Source organism: Dermacentor albipictus, chromosome 3, assembly GCF_038994185.2.
Source record: "Dermacentor albipictus isolate Rhodes 1998 colony chromosome 3, USDA_Dalb.pri_finalv2, whole genome shotgun sequence".
Taxonomy (NCBI): domain Eukaryota; kingdom Metazoa; phylum Arthropoda; class Arachnida; order Ixodida; family Ixodidae; genus Dermacentor; species Dermacentor albipictus.
Genome location: NC_091823.1, coordinates 121264443 through 121289550, shown reverse-complemented (window position 1 = coordinate 121289550; position 25108 = coordinate 121264443). Strand labels below are relative to the sequence as shown.

The 25108-nt window shown below is 49.5% G+C and overlaps 1 protein-coding gene across 1 annotated transcript in view; it reads right to left on the bottom strand.

The window, feature by feature from the left end:
* The window catches only part of LOC135919492 (uncharacterized), a 66562-nt gene that overhangs the window by 5910 nt on the left and 35544 nt on the right, over nt 1-25108 (bottom strand). Inside the window, exons 6-7 of the mRNA XM_070536003.1 lie at nt 16073-16336; nt 15322-15546 (exon numbers count right to left, since the gene is read on the bottom strand). Coding sequence (XP_070392104.1) covers nt 15322-15546; nt 16073-16336 — 489 coding nt within the window. The remainder of the gene's footprint in view (nt 1-15321; nt 15547-16072; nt 16337-25108) is intronic.

The following is a 25108-nucleotide window of genomic DNA, read 5'->3' as shown; positions in this document are numbered from 1 at the left end:
ATACGCACTTCCTTCTTACGACCCGGCAGTTTGATAACGTAGTTAGTGTCTGAAAGCTTTTGTTGTACCGTCCCGGGGCCTTCCCAGTGTACTTCCAACTTGTTCGCTTTCGAAGTGCGTAGCATAAGCACTTTTTGCCCTTCATTGAATTGGCGTATGCTGCTGTTTCTATCATAACGTTTTTTCGCTTTTGCCTGTGCTGCGAGCATGTTAGCCTCCACCAGAACCTGCGTATCGTACAAGCGTTGCAACAGGCTACAAACGTACTCGACCACCGTTGGATCGCTTCCCTTATCTTCCCACTTCTCACGAACTAGCTGAAGCGGTGAGCGCAATGCCCTCCCATACACGAGCTCTGCTTTTGTTTTGTTAATGCCGAGATGACCGGACCAGCCTGCCCGATGGGAAAGCTCCAGAATGTTCTTGCGGTACTTAAAAGGAACCACAAGTTGGTCAACGCTTGTACCTTTCTTTCCGTGAAACAAACGGTACATTATGCCACTCCGTTCATAGAATGAGCCGCTGCCTGTTTCTTGCTTAAAAACGCTTTCACGGCATTTTGCAAGAGTTGAATCTTTCTTTTGTTCCTCGATCAACGTGTCCTTATCAACGGAAGACAACGCCTGAAAATCGCGGCTCGTGGGGGGGATACAACTGGTTTCAAATTCGCTTTCTTCGTCGACGGATTCCTGCGAGCCTAAACTTGGGCCGCCGTTGTTATCGGCCAGACCGAGATGATGGTCCGCAGCGCTGCGAGTGATAGCGCGTGGGAGAAGCTGCGGTTGAGTTTCAGCTTTTTTCGCCATCGACCTAGTAACAATCATAACAGGGTTCATGTCGAGCGTGACTCCAGACTTCAGCAGCTCTTTTGCCGTTCTGTTTGATAACAAATATGGACACCTTGGCAATAGATCGTCAGAGACGGCTGCTTCGGTCTCAATTTCACCGAACGAACCTTTCAAAGTTACTTTGGCTACTGGTAGGCTCAACGTACTTTTTTCCAAGGCCTGCCGTAAGCACACGCAATCCCCCGTGAAATCTCCCGCCTTTACGAAGGACGTGTGCACCACGTCATACGTTGCACCTGTGTCGCGCAATACTTTACATTCCTTTCCGTTAACTTCCCTGTCATGAAGGTACGGACGCAGTAGGTCTTCGTTTGACTCGTGAACGAACTGGACCGGGGTCACTCTCGGAACCCGGCATCCCGCGGCCACGTGTCCGGATTTCTGGCAGTTAAAGCAGACAATTTGTTTCGGCGCCTCAAACGACTTGTGCCGTGAATTGAAAGATTCCTTTAGTTCATTCTCATCTTTCTTCTCTGGCTTACGAAATGATCTCGGCTGTCCTGTGGAGAGACCTGCTACCCATCCGTTTTTTCCGGAATTATCAGAACGGTGTTTAGCGCAGTAGTCATCGGCATACTCCGCTGCCTTCCGTGCAGTTTTCACGTCTGACCTGTCGAGCACCCATTCCCTCAATTTGGTTGGAAGCGTGGAATAGAACTGCTCTAGGCAAAATTCCTCAAACATTTTCACCTTGTCATCAAACACGTCGGCGCCTTTCAGCCAGTTTTCCAAAAAGCTTGCTAGCTTGTATGCAAACTCCGAGTAGCTTTCGTCTGGCTGTTTAGTTGTTTCTCTAAACTTTAACCGAAAAGCTTCAGGCGACAAGTTATACTTTGCTAACAATGCTCCTTTTACGTCCGCGTAAACCTCCGCTTCTTCGGGGCTCATCCTGGCTAAAATATTGGCGGCTTCCCCCGGTAACAAACTCAGAAGTCTCTGTGGCCAGGAGGACAGCTCAAAGCCCATTCTTGTACAGGTGCGCTCAAAGTTTGTCAAAAACAACCCCAATTCACTACCGATGGAAAAAGGCTGAAGAAAACCTCTCATGTCACAGTTGACAGGACTCTGTTCTGCCTTTTTTGCCAGTGTTTGTTTTAGTTGTTCCAGTTGACACTGCTTAAGTTCCTCCTCTCTTTGTCTGGCTCGGCGTTTCTTTTGGATTTCATCCACTGCTTCAGCAATTTCATCGTCTTTGGCCTTGCAAGCTAAAATTTTGCTCACAATTTCGGGCTTCCGAATAGCTTTGCTGCATTCCACACCGAGCTCTTCTGCTACGGCTAACAAATCTACTTTTAGCAAGCTATTCAGATCCATGGCTGCCCGCAACTGTAACGCCTTTCCTATTTCCTGCTTATGCCAAGAAATTATAACGCTCGGCGTACCAGAGTACAAGACCAACGCCTCACCGACTGCTGCCGCAGAAACTCCGGGAATCCGCCATCTCACCGCTGCCACCAGCTGTTACGTTTTGGCCGAGCAGGGCTCCGAGCCGACACAGGAACACTACGCCGAACGAAGAACGACGTTACTTTTTTCCGGCATAGCTGCTGCCGGTTGATACAACAAGCCACTACGGCGTGGCTGCGCTGGCCTTTTAACCAGCCTCGCCTTCACAAAGGGAGAGGGAAACACAACCCTCCTCACGAGCAGAACCATGCGCGACAGCACCTTATCTCACAGAAAGGCTCGCCGAGCTTCGGCACTTGGTGTAGGCAGACGCATGCGCGTGAGCGCAACATACCCTTGTAGGCGCGGGCTCCAACGTGCTAGTCTGCCTGAAGGATCCTTGAGGTTGGCAAGCCAGCACAGCGCGTGGTGGTCACTGACTGCCTTAAAGGGTCTACCGTACAAGTAGGGTCGAAATTTACTAATGGCCCACACAACCGCTAAGCATTCTTTTTCCGTGGTTGAGTACTTTTTCTCAGCCTTGGTGAGACTGCGGCTTGCATATAAGCAATGGTGCGTTCCGCACCAGCTTGCCACTGCACAAGAACTGCGCCGAGACCCGCGTTGCTGGCGTCAGTATGAATTTCAGTGTCAGCGTCTTCGTCGAAATGAGGAAGTATTGGGCCCTTTTGCAAACCCTTGCGCAATTCATTGAACGACTAGTTGCTGCTGCTCGTCCGCCCAAATGAAAGGCACATCGTCGCGTGTGAGCCATGTCAAGGTTCAGCAATTTTCGAGAATCCCTCGCCGAAGCGCCTATAATATGCGCACAAACCAAGGAAGCGTTGGACAGCCTTCTTGTCTGTGGGTGGTAAAAACTCGCTTACGGCGGCTAACTTGTCGGGGTCTGGTCGGACGCCTTCAGGACAAACGACATGGCCAAGAAATTTGACCTCTTGGAACCCGAAGTAGCATTTTTCAGGCTTGATGGTGAGGCCGGCAGTATGGATCGCAGCGAGGACACGCTCGAGTCGTGCGAGATGTTCGTCAAACGTGCTCGAGAACACGACGACGTCATCCAAGTACACGAGGCAGGTTTGCCATTCGAGTTCAGCAAGCACGGTATCCATCATCCGCTGAAAGGTGGCAGGTGCGGAACCGAGACCGAAGGGGAGAACCTTGAACTCATAGACCCCGTCAGGTGTCACAAACGCTGTTTTTTCACGATCATGTTCATCAACTTCGATTTGCCAATACCCTGATTCAAGATCCAACGATGAAAAAAACTTCGCATGTTGTAGACGATCCAGTGCGTCGTCGATGCGTGACAATGGATAAACATCGCGCTTGGTGACACGGTTCAACTTTCTGTAATCTACACAGAAAGGTAGTGTGTTGTCTTTCTTTCTGACTAACACTACAGGGAAGGCCCACGGGCTGGTGGATGGCTGGATCACGTCGTCTTGGAGCATCTCTTTCACCTGATGCTTGATCGCTTCCCTTTTCACTGGAGACACTCTGTAGGGATGCTGATGGACAGGACGTGCGGACTTGTCCGTAATGATGCGGTGTTTTGTGATGGACGTGCGCCGCACTTTGGATGACGTTGAAAAACAGTCCGCAAATTCATTCACGAGGCTCAGTAGACGATCTTTCTGATGGTCTGGCAGAGCGGAATTAACGTGAATCCGTTCTTTTAGGCTGGGTATAACCCAGTACGCTCACACGATGCGGTTTCAAATGTAGCAATGTCAGTTACATCAGTGATTTCGCGAAGGAATGCGATTGTCGTTCCTCGTGGTACATGCCGATATTCTTTGTTTAAGTTCGTTAGCAAAACGACTGAACATTTGTTTCGCACCTGAAGAAGCCCTCTGGCTATTCAAATGTGGCGCTCAAGAAGCAGGGGCATGTTCGCCTCAGCAATTCCTTCGGCGTCGTCCTCTATGTCGCATCGGACAAGGGTATAAGCAGCCTGCTCCTGGGTGGCAACGTGACGTGATCGTCAGCTACGCGAAGCGCGACGTCATGGTCGTTGTCATTACTGTTCGCTATAGCTTGCGTAGTAGCGAAGCTCACTCTAGACTCTTGCAGGTTGATGATGGCGCCGTTCGCCTGAAGGAAATCCATGCCAAGTATAAGGTCCTTTGAACATTCAAGAAGAACGACGAAGTCGCCGATATACGTGAAGCCCCGAATGTTGACTCGCGCAGTGCACCGGCCAATTGGAGTTATGAGATGCCCTCCTGCTGTACGAATCTGAGTTCCAGTCCATTGCGTTGAAACTTTATTCAGTATACGCGCGAGATTCTGGCTCATAACAGACGTGTCCGCACCCGTGTCGATTAACGCCTTGACTTCGTGGTCATCTATGGTAACTGGTACGTCGCAGGATACCGACACGGAATTACACTGCTTTCTCTGCGTCTCAATTACGTCATATCGCGGTCGTCGTAGTGGAGGACCTTCAGCGTTCGCAACGTCAGCGACCTCACCTCCGCAGGTTGCTGGACTCAAGTTTTCCCGGGAGGCAGGGCTGGGTGAGTGACACCTCGTTGCTCTCGACTGAGCACGATGTCTCGCTTTAGTCTGGGCTGTGGCAAAATTCTGCGCATACTTATATGGCCGCACGTTTACTGTTGTCACGGAGCATCACGCCCTTTTCTAGCTCTCGTCACTGAAGGTTCATACAGGAAGGCTTGAGCGCTGGGCACTACGGCTCCAGGAGTACACATTTGACGTTTCCTACAAGTCTGACTGGATGCACTAAGATGCTGACTTCTTATCACGTCACCCCGTCGACTCTCCAGACGCGGAGGAGCGTGATGGCGGTGACTTCGTCATGGCTATTCATGGTTTGGCCGACATCCGCGCTGAACAGAAAAACGACGACACACTACGGTCTATAATCGGCTGCCTCCATTCTTGTCAGCCCGACCGATCGCTCCGACTGAGTTTCACGACCATTTTCTTTACCGTTGTAGTACCTTTCCCGAAGGCGCGGAGCTTCTGCTTGTTATTCCCAAGCAACTTCGTGTTACTGTTCTCCAAGAACTCTACGATGCCGCAACCGCTGGCTATCTAGTATCCCGCACATACGGCCGCGTGCGGCGCCGTTTTTCTGGTCTGGTCTGTACCAATCTTTTCGACGCTACGTTGCTGCGGGTCACCTTGTTCAACGACATAAACGGCACTCGGCGTTGCCTGAGGGCTTCCTGCAGCCCATTGACATGCATGGAGCGATTCTACGACATAAGTCTTGACCTCCTCGGCCCGTTCCATACGTCTACTTCAGGGTAGCAGTTGCGACCGTCTACGCTACGTGGCATGCAATCACGCGAGCTTTGCCGACTACTTGCGCCTCTGACGTCGCCTATTTCCTACTTCATGACGTCATCCTTCATCGTGGCGACCCTATGCAATTGCTCAATGACCGAGGCCACGCTACTTCCTGTCCAAAGCCATCAATGACCTTCTTCATTCCAGTTCTGTGGAGCACAACCTCACTACTGCATACCAGCCGCAGACCAACGGGCTCACTGAAAGGCTCAATCGCACCTTAACCGATATGCTGCCGATGTACGTGTCTGATGGTCACCGTGACTGGGAGAGCACTTTGTCAACGTCACGTTCGCGTACAACTATCTCGTCAAGACACCGCCAGTTTCTCGCTTTTTATCTACTATTTGGGCACCACCCAGCATTGTCTTTCGACATGATACTGCCTGCTACTGTACAAGATAGCACAGAGTATGCCCGCTGCGTTGCCGCGCGAGCCCATCTGGCACATCAGATCGCGCATGAACGACTGTACGGCTCGCGATTATTTTAAGAGGAACGCTATGACCGCGGCCACCGACACCTCTGCTTTTCTCCAGGATCTCTTGTACTTCTCTGGACTCCACCTCGTCGTATAGGTCTTTCCGAAAAGCTTTAGTGGCGTTACACCGGCCTTTACAAGATTTTACGCAGGTTAGTGACGTTAAATATGAGATCGCGCCACTGGACAGCTCTTCAACGTCTACCCTGTTATCAACTCACGTCATGCACGTATCCCCGTCGAAACCGTACTTTTCCTCTGCCTCCTCCTTGGGTAATAACTGCGCCGAGACGGCGAACCACCCGCCAGGGATGTTAGATGGCACGACTCACCTCCTTGAACCAACGAAGATGACAATCACCTGGACGTTACGCGCGTTCAGTCATCTTGGCCATCTCTGTAAATAGTCTGTTCACAGATTGTGCTTCTCTTTTCATCTGTTTGACGCCCCCTCACAATATGTTTCTGCATTCCGTTCACGAGAACCTGAGGTTGTCTCTGTCCTTATTTCTCTACTTGACGAAGCTGCCGCTGAAGTGGTCGCCGGAATTCAAGTGACGGAGTCAAGCCATAGCAATGCATTTAAAATACTGAAACAGCGCGGTGGAAACCGCAAGTTTGTCGAGCAGAAGTTCTTCGAAAACGAACCAATGCTCGGATAGGTGACGTCTCCGAACAACGTTACAGCATCGCGGAAGTTGATCTCAGTTCAACACAACCGAAGAGTACTCGCAAACGTTGGGGTGAACACTTCATCATACGCCTCAATGCTAACTGAAAAACTCCTGAAAGGTGCACCTCCAGAGATGGTAGTTGACTATTACAAGCGCGAGTACATCGATGCCGCTACGCCGTCGGTAACCACTCGCAACAGTGAGGACACATCTGAACGGGAGTTAGAGCGCCTGCTGTAATTTCTTTAGGTACACTTCGAATGTAGGGGCTAGTGCACTCAGACTAGGACACCCAGGATGAATGAAACACGTCTTCAACACAGCCAGAGCTTCAATGCGTCGTTGACTCCTGCTGCAAGGATACCTCACAACAAGGCTAAAAGCTTAGCAAATCCATGCTTCTTGTGTTCGGCCGAGGACCACTGGACAGCTAAAACGATGCACATGTGGCGTTAGCCTCAAGACAAAAGCAGCATGCTCAGCAAAGATGGTCGATGCTTCAAGTGCTCGACGAAGGGACACCTTGTGCGCGACTGTCGTCACATGATCCAGTATGCTTGAACATCTTTCCGCTCACGAGATGGCGGAAAGCGAATACGCCTGGGTCAAGACCTTACAAGCGCAAATCTTTTGAAATGACACTGCTGCATTTACCATGGAGAAGGCTATCGGCAAGACGTCGAACATACGAGGCCTTCACTCGTTCGTGGATGCCAAGGACATTATCGGGATCAGAACTCGCTTTGACAATGTAGCAGCTTCAGAAAACGTGAAATGTGCCGTATTCCTACCGGCTACTCATCGCTGCACGCGCCTCATCGTCGACAGTGAACAGTGGTACCTTCTCAGCAGTGTTGTTACACTCGCCGAGTTACGAGAGGGACTTTGGGTAGTGCGTGGTCGCCAGTGCGTTAAAAAGATGCCTCGCTAGTGATGTGTCTGTGCGTGTTTCGTCTTAAAGCTGACTCAGTGTCTAAAGCCCCGCTTCCGATTGACAGAGTCTCGAGGTCTTATCCATTTCTAGTCATGGGCGTCGACTTCGCTTGCCCAGTATTTGTGAAGGGAAACAGCTCTGTGGACGCATTCATTGTAGTGTTTACCTGTGCTGTGGTGTGAGCTGTTCACTTAGGACTTTCCAGTGCCATGGCAGTGAATGCTTTTTTCATTGACGTTTCGTCGTATTTCGCGCCATGGTTTACAGAATTTAATTTATTCTGACAGTGCTATAACGTTTAAGACAGCCAGTCGCAAACTTAAGTTTACGTGTGAACTTCTACGCAATGTTCAGCTACAAAACATTTGTGTGTCTAGTAACATCACGTGGAAGTTCATTATTGAGCTCGCTTCATGGTGGAGAGGTTCTTGGGAGAGAATGATTCGAACAGTTAAGAAGTGCCTTAGGAAAATATCAGAAAAGTGATGCTTCAGCGTCGAATAGCTCGACCTTTTGCCGATAGAGGTAGAGGCAGAGATAAATTCTAGACCACTCACATACATGTCTGATGATGCTGCGAAGCCGAAATATAGACACTTTTTGTCGTGTACGTCTTACTGCCCTTCCTCAAGCTCAAGTTAGCGTGAACAATTGGGACACAGACACACTGCGCGCCTTGAGATGTAGACAACCAAAAACTAAATGACCTTTGGCAGCGCTCATATAAAGAATATATCTTGACACTAAGAAGTGCGCACATCAGGTCACAAAAGTTCGGCACACAGGCAGTTTAAATAGTGATGACTTTGTCACCATTAGAGATGACAAAGTACCATTATGTTTAGGAAATTAGCTAAAGATGTTTAAATATTTAAGGGGAACGTTGGGTACGTCAGAGCATGCAAAGTCCGACTAGCAGACTACATTGACCGCACGAGGCTGGTTCAACTTCCTTGTCCTCTGGAAGTATGCAGGTGACATTGTCGGCCACGGAGTGTGTTGGAAATCGGCCTCGCGCGGAGCATGGAGGAGGACGAAGTGAAGATGAGCTCGCGACGGAGGGAATGCGGTTTTAAGGCAGCAGATGTTTGGACATCTTAGTACTCTGTGCCAATAAATCATTTAAAAGTGTATTTTCACATATATGTGGCAATGCGCACATCGAACTTCTTTCAGACCGATATGGGTCATTGTAAGATGCGGGACTGGATAGGTGCCGCACATAGGTAGCGCCACTCGGCATGTGCCGATCTCCACTAAACCTCTCTGATGCCAACTTGGGTCACCGGGTATGCGCCAGTAGGTGTGTGTCGCTCTTCAGTGAACGCCTTCGACGCCAGCTTGGGTAAATAGTTGTGTGCCACTAGCATGTGCCTCTCTACAATAACCAAAAAGATTACTTAAATTTCTGCGATACTGAGCGCAATCGGACCAACGTGACAAGGGTTCCTGAAGGAGTTCCTCAAGCACAGCAGCCCGACGCATTAACAGGCCACGCCACAGACGCCCTCGGTATGTTCTACTTTTCAATGAACGCATTTCACGTGAACGCTTTAGCGAGCTGCACCACGAATGAACTGGGTATGTGCCGCTCTTCGATGGACTTCTTGCCAACTTGGGTCACTGAGTGTGTGCCTCTGAGCGTGCGGCAAGCGACGGCGCGATTCCCAGAGTTCGCAGGCACCGGAGCGCAATGCTTCTCGTCTTGGAAACCAGGCGCGGGCTTCACCGAAGTGTCACTAGATGGCGCAGCGTGTCGAGAAAGAAGCGCGATAGAGAAACCCGGTTGTTGCGTGACGTTCATTTCAACGTTCTCACTCCCCCGCGTGCCATGCATTTCGGAGGCAATGGGCAGGATTCGCGGCTGCACCTCTAATGGCACCGAGTCTTCTTAGGGAAGTGCGAACGAGGAGTCTCGCTGAGTACACGTCTCATGAATAAATCGTTTCGGCGGTGGCAATACGTTGCGTCGTTATGTTGATTCAGTGCTAACGCATTACCGTCGACAGACTTCGTGAGATGGGTTCTGCTGCAATTTTTTCATGATGGCCTTCAATTTCTTGATTGACAATTTGATGTCGCATGACAGACAGGCGAAGTGGGCGTAGCCCGAAGACACCTTGGCTAATCGTGGTAGGCTAACGGTAAGAAAGGCGTAGAATTGAAAAAAAAATGTTTTTCGTTTGTTCGGTGTAATCGTGCAAAATTCGTATGTACACGTATCAGGTGAGGAGTTTTCGCGGTTCTGACAACGTCGCGTGACACACAGGCGATGTGGGTATGGCGCGGAATTTTTTTGACCAATTGTATAGAACTATTGCAGAAATGAAAGAAAAGACAGTTTGGAACAACTTTACATTATAACGCCCCAGTACCGCCCCATGGCGGTACCGGTGGTGAGGGGAGTGTTCTTGCATCCTTCCCTCCTGAAAGATAGCAATCTCAGACGCTACCTTTGAAACGCTGCGCCTGTGATGGAAGGCGCTGACGCTGTCGTTTGAGATTACTGCAGGCCTTTTAGAATAAATTTTAAGGTTCGTAGATACCATTCTCGCCCCCAACTCGCCTAGGAATACGTTGCTATTCATCCGCGTCAACTAGGAGTCGAATTGCCTTTGCAACTCTTCTAGTAGCTGGTGTCCATGAATAGTAACTGACTTCGAGATGAACAAATTGCGGTTACTGACCAAGTCAAGGTGAGAAGACACACAGGAACGTCCGGCGACCCGTGCGGGCTCTTTGATCACCTTGGTTGCAGTGGGATCAAGAAACCCATACGGTTCCCGAAACGTGTGCGTCTTGTTTCTTTTTTTACCTTGACTTGATCATCATGTTACCTAAGCCGACAAACTTTCGTCGAACTCTTGACTAAATAAGCGACGACATATTCGTTTGGGCCAATCATGAGCGACTGCATGCAAGCGCGTTTCTGAGTCGAGGCCTTGAAGTGAATTCTCAAGGACATTGTTAACCATAGCAGTACACAGTTTGCAGACGCCTTTGCCCAACACTTGTTTCTATACCAGACGTCGTACTTCGAGGACACTTTCTTTCATGATGGCAATGTCACTAGACATCAGCTGAGTCGCCGACAAAAGACTTCAACAAGCCCTAATATAATGCTTGGTCATCTAATGTATCAAAAACTTCGAGTATTGTGCATTTCGCTTGGAAAGAACAATACAAAATAAGTTTTATGCAAAGATTTGCACATACAGGGTGCTTCAGCGAACAGTATCAATTTTTTTTATTGCCTGCTGTAGATAGCACAATTCTAGTCCATGAGCTGGTCTCCTCGAAGAGGCACACATTACTTGGACAAAAAAAATTGAAATGCATAATCCACCAATTAAGAAACATTCACTAATTAGATTCTTAACTAAGGAAGTTATGTAGTTGCACAAAAGCTGCACATCTTGAGACTAGTGTTTTGTACTTTCAAGCTCATCTGATGAAATATCTGCCAAGCATTGTTTGTACCTTTTTTGGAGGGCGTGTGTGAGAGGAGCAAACCTTGTTTACAATTTTCGTATGACTTCATGGAAAAAGCCTTTGATGATATCCTCCATACGTTTATACTCGAAACCATTTCGAACCTCAGTCTGGGTAGCTACTTTCATTAATATGTCGAAGCCTTTCTCAGTGGAACGATGGCCCCATTCGAGCCTGAGAACCTAACATCCCATACAACGAATCTAGGTAACCGAGGCACGCCCCAAGGAGTTGTCATCTCGCCCACTTTATTCAATATCTCCATGATAAGTCTCGCCAGAACACTCGAAGGCATCGGAGGCATAGAATACACCATTTACGCGGATAACGTCACGGTATGGTTTACTGGAGGCAACAACGGAGAAATAGAACAAAGATTACAAGACGCCGTAAACGTCGTTGAAGAGTACCTCATCCTAGTGGGACTCCGATGCTCAGCCAAGAAATCGGAGCTCCTACTATACCGATCTAAGAAACGAGGCCGCAAACCCAGAGGATGGCTTAGTCTTGGGGAGAACGACATTACGCTCTATACCAGGAGCGGAAACGTCATCACAAGGTTGGGCTCCACCCGCATCCTGGGCTTGGTGATATGAGCCAATGGGTCCAATACTCAAACAATTCTACGTATCGTTAAGTGCACAACGTAATTAGGCTGATCAAAAAAGTAACTAACCGCTGACATGGCCTTGCAGGAATACAACGCCGTCAGGCTAGTTCACGCTTTTGCGCTATGTCACTTCGCCTACGTAGCAGCCGTGCACGAGTGGTAGAGATCCAAAAGAGAAACTCAATGCATTGTTAAGGAAGGTAATCAATGTAGCTCTTGGGCTACCTATATACAAAGAAACTGATAGACTCATGCAGCTAGGGCTGCACAATACACTGGAGGAAATAGCCGAGGCACAAGAAAGAGCCCAGTACATTAGACGCTCCATCACGATATCAGGAAGACACATCCTCAAGCGAATTGGTGTACCAATTACAGCGCTACATAATAGCCATAGACAAACTCCCAAAGATCTGCGGAGGAATATCAAAGTCATGCCTGTTCCAAGGAATGTTCACTCCATTCAAAATGTGGGCAGTAGGCAAGCCAGAGCCAAAGCCGTACTAGAGAAGGCTTACAATCAGGCTGAACAAAGCTTGTTCGTCGTCGCGGCTTCACAGTGGTCCTGCCAAACGGCAAAGGTGAAGTCGTCAAGTCGGCTTCCACGTACAGCACACAACCAGAAATTACAGAACAGGTAGCCATCGCATTGACACTTTTAGACCCAAAGAAATCCAGGATCCAGTGCGATTCTAGGGCAGCCGGCCAAGCATTTGCCAAATGAGTCACCTCTAGACATGCTCTCGACGGAAAGGTCGTCAAACCCTGCACGATCATCTGGTTTCCTGCTCATATGGAAAAAAATCACCGGTACATCCGCAAACTTCAACTAATCTGCCCACAATGCTGCACGAGGACTTGCCAACTGTGTAGCCACAAGGCACGAAGATGCTGAGGTTCCAGACTGCAGGGACCACCTCCTCACGTACAAAGAGCTAACCAAGCACCTCTAACTATAGGACGCAGGGTCTTTACCCCTCTGCAGAGTATACTAAATAGAGCTGAGGCCATTACGCTAAGGCTCTTGCAAACAAGAACCTATCTGAACGCGCTTCTAATCAACAAGATCTATCCGGAGTTCTCCACACCTACAACATGCGATAAATGTAACGGCACCATAGATATTAGTCATATGCTCTGGCGTTACTCCGTGTTACGCAGTGGCAAGGACAACACGGAAGAGAGGTGGGGCGAAGCCCTGCGCCGTCTCACATTCGAAGAACAGCTGTGGGCAGTCCAACGGGCCCACTAAGCGGCCGGAAGGTTTGGCCTTTCGGTCCCAACGTAGGAGCGACCCGCTTCGGGTTAGGAAACTAGCGCGACCTAATGGCCCACAATAAAGTTTTTCCACCCATCCATCCATTCATATTGTGCTTTACATAATATGTGCAGCTTTCCTTGTAATATCGTTAGCAACAGAATTACTTCCACGTAAACTGGGTACCATTTGTGTTCCAAAAAATTAATATTAAACTTCTTGTTTTTAACTGTATTGTTTCATTTTGTTACAGTAAATTTTACAACTATGCCGTGTGTTCAGTGAAAGTTAAGCAGTTTTAAAATCAGTGGAGCGCCGATGCGTATTTCATTCCACCAGCATCTACGCAGTTGTCGTCCTTAACTTAGAATAGTCAGAAAGCTGTTATCAGAACCGACTCTATTACAATCTACGTAAATATTTTGGCGTACACAATAAATTTTCAGAACCTAAGCTAGTAATATCTTATGGCACTTGGCAGGCACGTTTATGTTATAGCACTAAGTTCGAGCTTTGTGGGTCCCCAAATCTTTTAGTCAGTGTTTATTGTATACCGTAGATGGTTTACAAAGCATCAATCACTGCGGCACACTATGATGTGCAAGCACAATGTGCTTGGGGTCATCTTTCTTGAGCATGCTATTCAACGTTGAGACTTTCCATATAATGATTAAGGAAGTGCGAATACTCCAGAGCTAAATTTCTCCAAACAAACCTCGTGAGCAATTGCAGGTTACGGTCAACACTACGTGCTATGTTTAATATGTAAGTGCATGTGACTACACGTACTTAAAGTGTCATTGCAAGAGCGAGAATGTCACTTGTAGTTTACCAGCACTTATCTCAGATGAATGTGTACTATTAAACTGCACATTCCTTGAAATGTAACTTCTTTTTAATTTACCGCGTTTGGAGTGCATATATTGTATTGCAATTTATTATTTCCAGGAGATCACCATCAATGCGTCAGCGTGTATTAAGAACACTGCTGGCAGCTATAAAGCTAATGTATGTCCTTTCTTGAAACAAGAGATCGCAAAGGAAGGTTTGTGTGCATGCGAAAGTTCGCACACCTTTGTTTCGTGTTACCTTGCTCGATGGTCCTTAGAACCATGCAATATCGCTATGGTCTCTCTTCGCACTTTCTCAGCGTAACAGATTTAATGTTGGATCGCAGGCACACGTCGCAAAGGCATGCCCTGTACTAAGACCAAGACGAAATATCTTCATCTTGCATTCAAGTAGAATTAATGCTTCTGCGCCAAGGGCTTTAAACTTCACAGATGTACTTTTATCTCACTTTGCCAATGCTTTTTGACACTTTGACTAACCGCTGCTCCAGTTCAATACTGGGAATAGGCTTTAGGCTTTCAGAAAGACAACGCGACATTCTTTCGGCTTGTGCTACTTCGTCGAATGCCTCTACAGCCGGGCAGCCAGCATTCTTCAAAAGGGCGTCCGCAAGAATATGCTTGCGCATATTCGTGCATATTCGGAATGTCTGGCTTTCGGTGCGCTGGAAAAACCTGTGCACAGAAGCGTGCTCTTTTAATTCTTAACTTCCTTGTGTTTCTCACGGTTGATAAAATTCACGTAAGCAACATTAGTGAAGTTACCCACCTTCTGGCAAGTGAAAGCATGTAATGAACAGAAAGACAGCCGTAAAGCTTTGTGCGACCGTCTAACTGATGACTTACAAAGTTCAGTACAGTGGCTGCTTGCCCGTTATTATCTGTCGGAGTGCTTTAAGCGATAGCGTTGTCATAAACGGCGGAAAATTGTGCAAAAATTGCTACTACCAACGTACAGGTGGACTGGCTGGCTACTGTTATACGAGTAAACTAGGTAGAGTCAACTTGGTTTCAATCTGCTTGGAAAGTTTGTTATCGTGACCACATATCAATACGAGAAAAAATTGTCAACTAGTTGCCCTGTTTATTTTTTCGCATACCATATAATTTTTACGCTTTCGGTGTTTGGGGATGGGGAGAGGAGGACTTGTTTCGAGTCAAATCCCTTTACACAAGTCTTTGGCAGGTCTTAGGGAAGTCATAAGAAAAAGAGGATTTGTCTTAAGGCAAGCCTGAAGGAGGTGTTCTTGCGATACATTGGCTCCAGGCTGGCGCTTGCCTTGTTTACCCACCGTTGTTCACTCGGACCACTAAGTTCCTTATTCTGGATGTGCTTTTAAGTCCTTAGCAGTCTTCAATAACAACGTTTCAAAGGCTCAACAACGGCTTCTCAATGCCGAGACCTGAAGGAGCACAGTTACTTGGTACTCCATATATGTATGCCTCACCTCTGAGGCTCGGAAAGATGCGTCTTCCCGGGCGCAGTTGCGAAAAGACGAGCAGGTTCTTGTGGAATCGCGCGGTCTTCACCATGCCGTTTTTGGCTAGTGGGTGGCAGCGACGGCCAGCCTGCGGTGCTGATGCCAAACTCGGACGTCCATGGCTCGAACTCTGTGGCTCGCACTATGAGAGCTGCTTCGTTGTGCGCTTCCTCGTCAAGCCAGGGCAGCAACCTGCACGATTGAAATCATTATGAGGGTGAGAAAGTCACAAAAGCCTATTTGTATTCTTTATTTATTGTAAGGGCTCTTGGTTTTATTCGATGCGACGAAACTACAGATGAACTACCGCCCTCTGCCCTCTGTGTATTCTTGTTGGGGTGCATGCTTTCGTCATTGGGCTAAAACACGAGCTATTCCTTCAATTCCCTACAAATAAAGAATGCTTGTGTATGACATTCCATCCCATACTACACCTAAGTAATCCAACAAGGGACCTGGATAAATTTAAAAGCTTCCGTTTTTTAGAATGCCGAAGGTCCCTTCAAACAAACTAGAGCAGGATGCCCAGAAAAAACACGAATTGAAAAAAATCACGGCAGACAGTATTTTCTTGTATCGCAGTATATTTCTTTAGAACAGCAGATTTTTAGAACCACAGGCACCAGGGTGCTCACGTTCGCCACATGAACGTAGAGCGAGCATTGACAACGAGAGCAACGCCAACGAGACCGTATACGGAGAACACGGAGTTTCGCACCTGATCATGGCGATGGTGGTGTTTCGTATGTTTGCGAGTAGTTCAGCCGCCCGGTCCAGCCCAGCGCTGCCCAGCGACGCCTGCGCCCTCGCGTGGAACAGCTGCCTCCGGAATCGGCTCTCGGTGACCGCGTAGCAGTCGATCGGCCGGTTTGTCTGCGCCACGGTTGCGCTTCCGTACGAAGCGATGCCGCCGTCCATCGACGTCACTACCGTGTATTTCTGCGCGAACCACCAGCCTAACGTGTAGAGCAGGTCGTCGTTGCTGCATGAGGGATGAATCGGAAATGCTTTAAAAAAAATGCTGCATTCTTTACGACGTCCTACGAGGCGCCATGCCGCGCATGACGAATTGACAGGAAGCACGAGGGGCTAGTTTGTTAAAGCTTTCTTTGCCTATTTGCATTGTGTTTGGCATGTGGTCGTGTATCTGGCCGAGTAAAGCGGGTTCATTCTGTAGACGGTGTAATTAAAAGTGATGATTTTCCAGCCCCTTTTCGACACCGGTGCAATAGATGCGTATCCGGAAACGTTTTAATGTGGTTTAAACGCGGGCTCATTCTCTAGACGCTGTGGTCAAAGGCGTTCCTAATAATATCGTCACATTCGCTTATAATTCTTCCCGGCACGACACCGCCGGATTTTCTCCCTTTTATCTGCTCTACGGTCGCGAACCGACCTTGCCCCTTGACACGGCGCTTCCTCCTGATTCGATCTCAACAAGCGAGTATGCGCGCGACGCCATCGCTCTCGCCGACCATGCACGCCAGCTTGCCCGTGCTCGACTGACGGACTCGCAAACCACTCAGCAGCGTCAGTACAACGCCCGCCACCGTGACGTACAGTTTTCGCCTGGTGCGCTCGTGCTCTTGTGGTCGCCCTCTCGTCACGTCGGACTATCACAAAAGCTCCTTTCGCGATACACAGGGCCCTACCGCGTGCTGCGCCAGGTGACGCCTGTGACGTACGAAATTGCCCCTGTGAGCTCAACCTCGTCATCTACTGTGGCACCTAGTGATGTCGTGCACGTCAGTAGGCTCAAGGCCTACTACACTGTTTCCCAGTCCGGCCTTTAGTCGCTCCGGGACGGCGCTTTTGCCGCCGGGGGTAGTGCTACGGAATAGTATTACCGATGACGAAGAGGCGAGCAGTCAGAAGACGACGACAACGATTGGAGGCTAGCGCGGGCTGTTGCCTCTTGGTCAAGTGCGGCGTATTACGTTGTAAATATACTTGTATATAGCTTTTCATTTGCGTCTTCTTACGTAACAATATTGCTACGGAATAGTATTACCGATGACGAAGAGGCGAGCAGTAAGAAGACGACGACAACGATTGGAGGCTAGCGCGGGCTGTTGCCTCTTGGCCAAGTGCGGCGTATTACGTTGTAAATATACTTGTATATAGCTTTTCATTTGCGTCTTCTTACGTAACATATCTGGTGGAGGTGGACGTTCCCTGTACCTCGTCACGGAGCTTCGCAGTGGACGGTACGTCGTGCCTAGCTTCATGGCTCCCGGCGATGACAATTCGACTCAGCCGCCTCCGACCCCTCCTGCCACTTCGACGACCTACATCTCTCTCCCTGCTCCTCGTGATCCTGGCGTATTCTCGGGCAAAGATGGGGACGACGTCGACGACTGGATCAGCCTGTACGAACACGTCAGCCGCAATAACCGGTGGGACCCTACTATCATGCTCGCCAACGTAGTCTTTTACCTCGGTGGCACCCCTCGAGTTTGGTTTCGGACGCACGAAGAGGAGCTCACCAGTTGGGATTCGTTCAAGCAAAAGCTCCGAGACTTGTTCGGCAACCCCTACGGTCACAAACTTGCCGCGCAGAAGGCGCTTTCCGGCCGTGTGCAGACGTCAACAGAGCCCTATGTCACGTACATTCAGGACGTCCTGGCTCTGTGCCGCAAAGTTGATGCACACATGCCTGAGTCGGACAAGGTATCCCACATCCTCAAAGGCATTGCCGATGACGCCTTCAACTTGCTCGTATTCAACAACGTCGCGACGGTGGATGCTGTTATCAAAGAGTGCCGCCGCCTGGAACTCGCTAAAAGCAGACGTATCGATCAGCAGTTTGCCCGTTTGCCCAACACCCCAGCGACTTCTTCCTGTGCCGATGCTCCTCGTCCCAACAACACCGGCGATATTACCAAGATCGTTCGGCGTGAGATTGAGGCCGCCTATCCGGCTGCCTTCGACTCCAGCCCCACCAACGCACCGGCAGTCACAGTTTCCCTGATCCAGGCAGTTGTCCGCCAGGAGTTCGAAAACATGGGCCTTCGCACCATCTGCTCGGCCCATCACCCTGATACCCATCCGGCTTCTACGATTCCGCCCCGTCCCGCATCGTCTTACCCACCACGTTTCCGCAACCCAGCTGAATGGCGCACTGCTGACGACAAGCCCATTTGTTTTCACTGCCGTCGCATCGGGCACATTTCTCGGCACTGTCGAAGTCGCTGGACTTCCCCGACCCGGTCTGCTTATACTGCCTATTCTCGCCCCTCGGGTGGCCCTTCTCGTCCTTATGCCGCACGCTCCGATAATGCCGCCACTGACTCTCCTGCGCCGAACCGCCCCTATTCTCGTTCACCTTCGCCCCAAGGACGACAATCTCGCTCTCCCCAGCCCCGTCGCTCCTTTTCGCCGACTCCCTTCGGACGCCGCTCCCAGCCGGAAAACTGAATGATGCAGCGTCTCGAGGTGACGCTGCATTGCTCCCTACGCCGCCAAATCCTCCACTGACGTTGCCCACTCATCTTTACCTTCTTGACGTGCAAGTCGACGGTGTTCCTGTATCTGCTCTTATAGACACTGGGGCGCATTTGTCGGTAATGAGCGCGGACTTTCGTACCCGCCTGAAAAAAATAATCACGCCCGCCACGACGCTTGTTGTCCGTGTCGCCGATGGCGGAACAGCCCCCGTAATTGGTATGTGTGCCGCCCGCGTCTCCTTCGCCGATCGCTCAACAGTCGTGCTATTCACAGTCATCGCCCACTGTCCCCATGACATCATCCTCGGCTTAGACTTCCTCTCCGCACATTCTGCTCTCATTGATTGTTCCGCCAGTACTCTCCGCCTTGACCTGCCTGTTCTGGATCCCGCTGAACCACACCCCAGTCGCCTCAGTTCCGTCGACGTTGTTCGCTTGCCACCTACGGCACTGACTTACGTTGACCTAGTGTCATCCCCACCAGTGCCCGACGGTCACTATATCGCGGCTCCTATACAAGACGTCCTCCTTACACACGGGATCACGGTACCTCATACCGTTTTATCTATTACGGCTAATTGCGTCTGCCTGCCAGTGGTCAATTTTGGCTTGACGACACAAGTGCTGCCACGCGGGATGTCTCTGGCCCAGCTTTGCTCATTCGAAGATCACTCAATAGCATCTATTGAGGTAGACAGCAATTCAGCCGATCCTCCTCTACCATCTCCGTCGACAACTTGCACCATCGCCGACATACAGAAAATGATTGCGCCCGACATGCCGTCCGAGCACGCTCGTGAGGTCTACCGCGTTCTGCTTTCCTACAACGATATTTTTGACTTTAACGATCGTCCTTTGGCCCAAACTACAACTGTTAAACATCGCATTAATACCGGCAATGCCCCTCCTATTCATCGCCGCCCGTATCGAGTGTCACCGGTTGAGCGTGAAGTTATTTACGCTGAAGTTCGCAAAATGCTTGCCAATAACATCATAGAAACGTCATGTAGTCCATGGGCGTCACCGGTTGTACTGGTAAAAAAGAAGGATGGCTCATGGCGCTTTTGCGTGGATTATCGGCACCTTAACAGGGTTACCAAAAAGGACGTGTATCCCCTACCTCGGATCGATGACGCCCTTGACTGCCTCCATGGTGCTCGCTACTTCTCTTCTATTGACCTCCGCTCCGGCTACTGGCAGATTGCTGTGGACGATCTGGACCGCGAGAAGACTGCTTTTGTAACTCCGGACGGTCTTTATCAATTCAAAGTGATGCCGTTTGGTCTATGTAACGCTCCTGCCACTTTTGAACGCATGATGGACTCCCTTCTTCACGGTTTCAAATGGTCCACATGCCTGTGCTACTTGGACGACGTGATAGTATTCTCCCCAACGTTCGCTACGCACCTCGAGCGCCTCTCGGCAGTCCTGGACGTTTTTCGTCGCGCCGGTCTGCAACTGAACGCATCGAAGTGCCAATTCGGCCGTCGCGAGATTACCGTCCTTGAGCATCTCGTTGACGCGAACGGAGTGCAACCGGACCCAGGCAAGATCCATGCTGTTACGCACTTTTCTGTTCCGAAGTGTGTCAAGGATGTGCGCAGCTTCATCGGCCTTTGTTCCTACTTCCGCCGTTTCGTGAAAAATTTCGCGGCCATAGCACGACCACTAACCGAGCTTTTGAAAGAAGACGCCCCTTTCCAGTGGGGCGATAACGAGGCCTCTGCATTCTCGCATCTAATCGACGTTCTCACAACGCCTCCCGTTCTGGCCCATTTCGATCCTTCTGCGCCTACCGAAGTTCGTACTGATGCCAGCGGTCACGGAATTGGCGCAGTACTGGCACAACGCCAGCGCGGCAACGACCGTGTTATCGCTTACGCCAGCAGGCTCCTCTCACCCGCGGAGCGCAACTATTCCATCACTGAGCGTGAGTGTCTGGCCCTAGTTTGGGCGGTTGCGAAGTTCCGCCCATACTTATATGGCCGACCCTTTTCCGTTATCACAGACCATCACGCGCTTTGTTGGTTATGCTCATTGAAAGACCCTTCAGGAAGACTTGGTCGCTGGGCCTTACGCCTCCAAGAATATTCGTTCTCTGTCACCTACAAATCTGGCCGACTACACAAGGACGCTGACTGCCTGTCTCGCTACCCGGTAGACGAGCCTGACGACGTCGACAGTAGTACCGCCGACGGCATTTTCTCTGTGTCTGCCTTCGCTAACATCGCCGATGAGCAGTACCGAGACCTATCGCTGCGAGTACTCATCGAGCGTCTGCGCTCTACACCTACCGACGCATCCGTTCGCCGATATGTCCTCCAGGGCGGCATTCTGTACCGAAGGAGCTTCCTCCCTGATGGCCCTGATCTTCTTCTTGTCGTGCCAAAACATCTACGACAGACTGTGCTCTTTGAGATGCATGACGCACCCACTGCAGGACATCTTGGGGTAACCCGCACGTACGACCGCGTCCGCCGCCGCTTCTATTGGCCTGGTCTCGCTCGCTCCGTTCGACGCTATGTTGCTGCCTGTGATCCCTGCCAGCGTCGGAAGACACCTCAGGTGCTACCTGCCGGTCATCTCCAGCCGATCACCGTCCCTGTGGAACCGTTCTTTCGTGTTGGATTAGACCTGCTCGGTCCCTTTCCCACGTCATCCTCTGGGAACAAATGGGTAGCCGTCGCGACTGATTACGCCACCCGATACGCTATCACTCGGGCTCTCCCTACCAGCTGCGCCACTGACGTCGCGGACTTTCTCTTGCGTGACATTATCTTGCTTCATGGCGCCCCGCGACAGCTGCTTACTGACCGTGGTCGAAACTTCCTCTCGAAAGTTATCGCCGACATTGTACGTTCCTGCTCCACTCAACACAAGCTGACTACCTCATACCATCCTCAAACCAATGGCCTGACAGAGCGGTTAAACCGTACTCTTACCGATATGCTGTCAAAGTACGTTTCCCAGGACCACCGCGACTGGGACATTGCCCTTCCTTACGTCACATTCGCTTATAATTCTTCCCGGCACGACACCGCCGGATTTTCTCCCTTTTATCTGCTCTACGGTCGCGAACCGACCTTGCCCCTTGACACGGCACTTCCTCCTGCTTCGATCTCAACAAGCGAGTATGCGCGCGACGCCATCGCTCTCGCCGACCATGCACGCCAGCTTGCCCGTGCTCGACTGACGGACTCGCAAACCACTCAGCAGCGTCAGTACAACGCCCGCCACCGTGACGTACAGTTTTCGCCTGGTGCGCTCGTGCTCTTGTGGTCGCCCTCTCGTCACGTCGGACTTTCACAAAAGCTCCTTTCGCGATACACAGGGCCCTACCGCGTGCTGCGCCAGGTGACGCCTGTGACGTACGAAATTGCCCCTGTGAGCTCAACCTCGTCATCTACTGTGGCACCTAGTGATGTCGTGCACATCAGTAGGCTCAAGGCCTACTACACTGTTTCCAAGACCGGCCTTTAGTCGCTCCGGGACGGCGCTTTTGCCGCCGGGGGTAGTGCTACGGAATAGTATTACCGATGACGAAGAGGCGAGCAGTAAGAAGACGACGACAACGATTGGAGGCTAGCGCGGGCTGTTGCCTCTTGGCCAAGTGCGGCGTATTACGTTGTAAATATACTTGTATATAGCTTTTCATTTGCGTCTTCTTACGTAACAATATTATCGCGTTAGAGTGGATCAGATGTAGCATTTGTAGTGACGAAGAAAATAAAGCAAGACCAGAGCTCGTGCTTATAATCAACAAAATTTTTAAACCGCGCGAGGGAGACAGTGAGCGAACAGAGGCACAGAATCACGCACAAAGCGCAGACTTTGACAGGTCAGTCAAGTTAGCCTTGGTAAAAGCTGCTTGTTCCTTGTCCTAAGGCAGAAAAGAGCCGGGGATAGTATAAGTATATCGAAGTAAGGCATGTCGTTGGGCTAGTCGGTTCATAGAGTCAGAAAAAGATAGAAAAGTTTGCTGAATCTGTGAACCGACTGGCCCAACGCATGCCTCACTTTAGTATACTCCTACCACCCCGGGCTCTTTTCTATCTCCCAAGAACAAGGAACAAGCAACCTTTACCTACGTTAACTTGATCGCCTTGTCAAGTCTACGCTTTGTGTGCGCGTCTATGTTTCTGTTCATGTCCTGTCTTTCTCGCGCAGTTTAAAATTTTGCTGAATCGTGAACCGACTAGCCCAACAACGTGCCTTACCTTAGAATCAACAGCTGTACGGCTTCTCCAAGACTGCAGGGTGTTTACAGTTGAACACCTTAATATTTTTGGTGGTAGTGAAGAGCCTGCGTACAAGCTTGACTTGCATGTAGACTGCCTAGGCGGAGGTGCTGGGTAGTGTCACGTCACGCTGTAGACTTAATGGCAAGCCCGCGCTCTGTTCTCACTTCATCTTCATCTTCGTTACAATGGCCCTAGCTGGAAAGCGGAGTCATCTTGGCGACTCAGGCTGCGCATAACGAACAGCCCACGACAGAATATGACGCCTTCGTAATCATGGCAAAGGAGGCGTATTTTTGATCAGTGGTAATTGTTGCGTAGTAATATGAACACGAAATAACGGAATTCCCAAAAGTATATCCGGTAATAACGGTACGCGAGCTTGTAATTTATAAGAACATCATTTGGGACAAGAGAGCTCCGGAAAAGTTTAAAGCATGTTACGTAACGCCTAATTTTATGTGTAACGTTATGAATTACAGCATCAAAATACTTTCAAAGTATGTTTGAACAGTTCGTCAATAATTAAATGCACAGGTTTAATATTTTAGTTGTGTCTAAATTTTAACGACTTGAAGGACTTGAAAAATTGTAGACCGATCAGCTTGTAAAATTGTAAAATTGTAGAATTGTAAAATTGTAAAAATTGTAGACCGATCAGTAGACCGATCAGCAGTCCGTCGCCTACAAGGTATTTACTAAGGTAACCGCAAAAAGAATCAGCAACACCTTAGACTTCTGTCAACCAAAGGACCAGGCAGGAATCCGTAAAGGCTACTCAACAACAGACCATATTCACACTATCAATCAGGTGATAGAGAAATATGCGGAATATAACCAACCCTTATATATAGATTGCATTGATTACGAGAAAGCGTTTGATGCAGTCGAAACTTCAGCAGTCATCGAGACATGACAGAATCAGGGTGTAGACGAGCCGTATGTAAAAATGTTGAAAGATTTCTATAGCGGCTCCATAGCCGCCGTAGTCCTCCATAAAGAAAGCAACAAAATCCCAATAAAGAAAGGCGTCAGACAGGGAGATACGATCTCTCAAATACTATTCCCAACAAGTTTACAGGAGGTATTCAGAGTACTGGAGTGGGAAGAATTGGGGATAAGAGTTAATGGAGAATACCTTAGTAACTTGCGATTCGCTGATGACATTGCCATGCTTAGTAACTCAGGGGACCAATTGCATGCTCACTGACCTGGAGAGGCAAAGCAGAAGGGTGGGTCTAAAAATTAATCTGCAGAAAACTGAAGTAATGTTTAACAGTCCCGGAAAAGAACAGCAGTTTACGATAGGTAGCGAGACACTGGAAGTGGTAAGGGAATACGTCTACCCAGGGCAGGTAGCGACCGCGGATCTGGATCATGAGACTGAAATGAGCAGAAGAATAAAAATGGGCTGGGGTGCGTTTGGCAGGCATTCTATAATCACGAAGAGCAGGTTGCCATTATCCCTCAAGAGAAAAGTCTATAAGAGCTGTGTCTTACCAGTACTCACGTACGGGGCAGAAACCTGGAGGCTTACGAAAAGGGTTCTACTTAAATTGAGGACGACGCAACGAGCTGTGGAAAGAAGAATGATAGGTGTAACGTTAAGGGATAAGAAAAGAGCAGATTGGGTGAGGGAACAAACGCTAGTTAATGACATCTTAGTTGAAATCAAGAAAAAGAAATGGGCATGGGCAGGACATGTAATGAGGAGAGAAGATAACCGATGGTCTTTAAGGGTTACGGACTGGATTTCAAGGGAAAGGAAGCGTAGCATGGGGCGGCAGAAAGTTAGGTGGGTTCATGAGATTAAGAAGTTTGCAGGGACAACATGGCCACAATTAGTACATGACCGGGGTAGTCGGGGAAGTATGGGAGAGGCCTTTGCCCTGCAGCGGGCGTAATCAGGCTCATGATGACGACGAAATTTTAACGGTTGCGATATCCGTAGAAAAGTCACCGCGGAACAAGAAACGGCAGTTAGTTACCTCATTCCCACTTGCAAAGTACATACTCGCTAATTATCTCGTAAAATTTCCCTAAAATTTTGAGACTGGGAGAGTAGGGAGA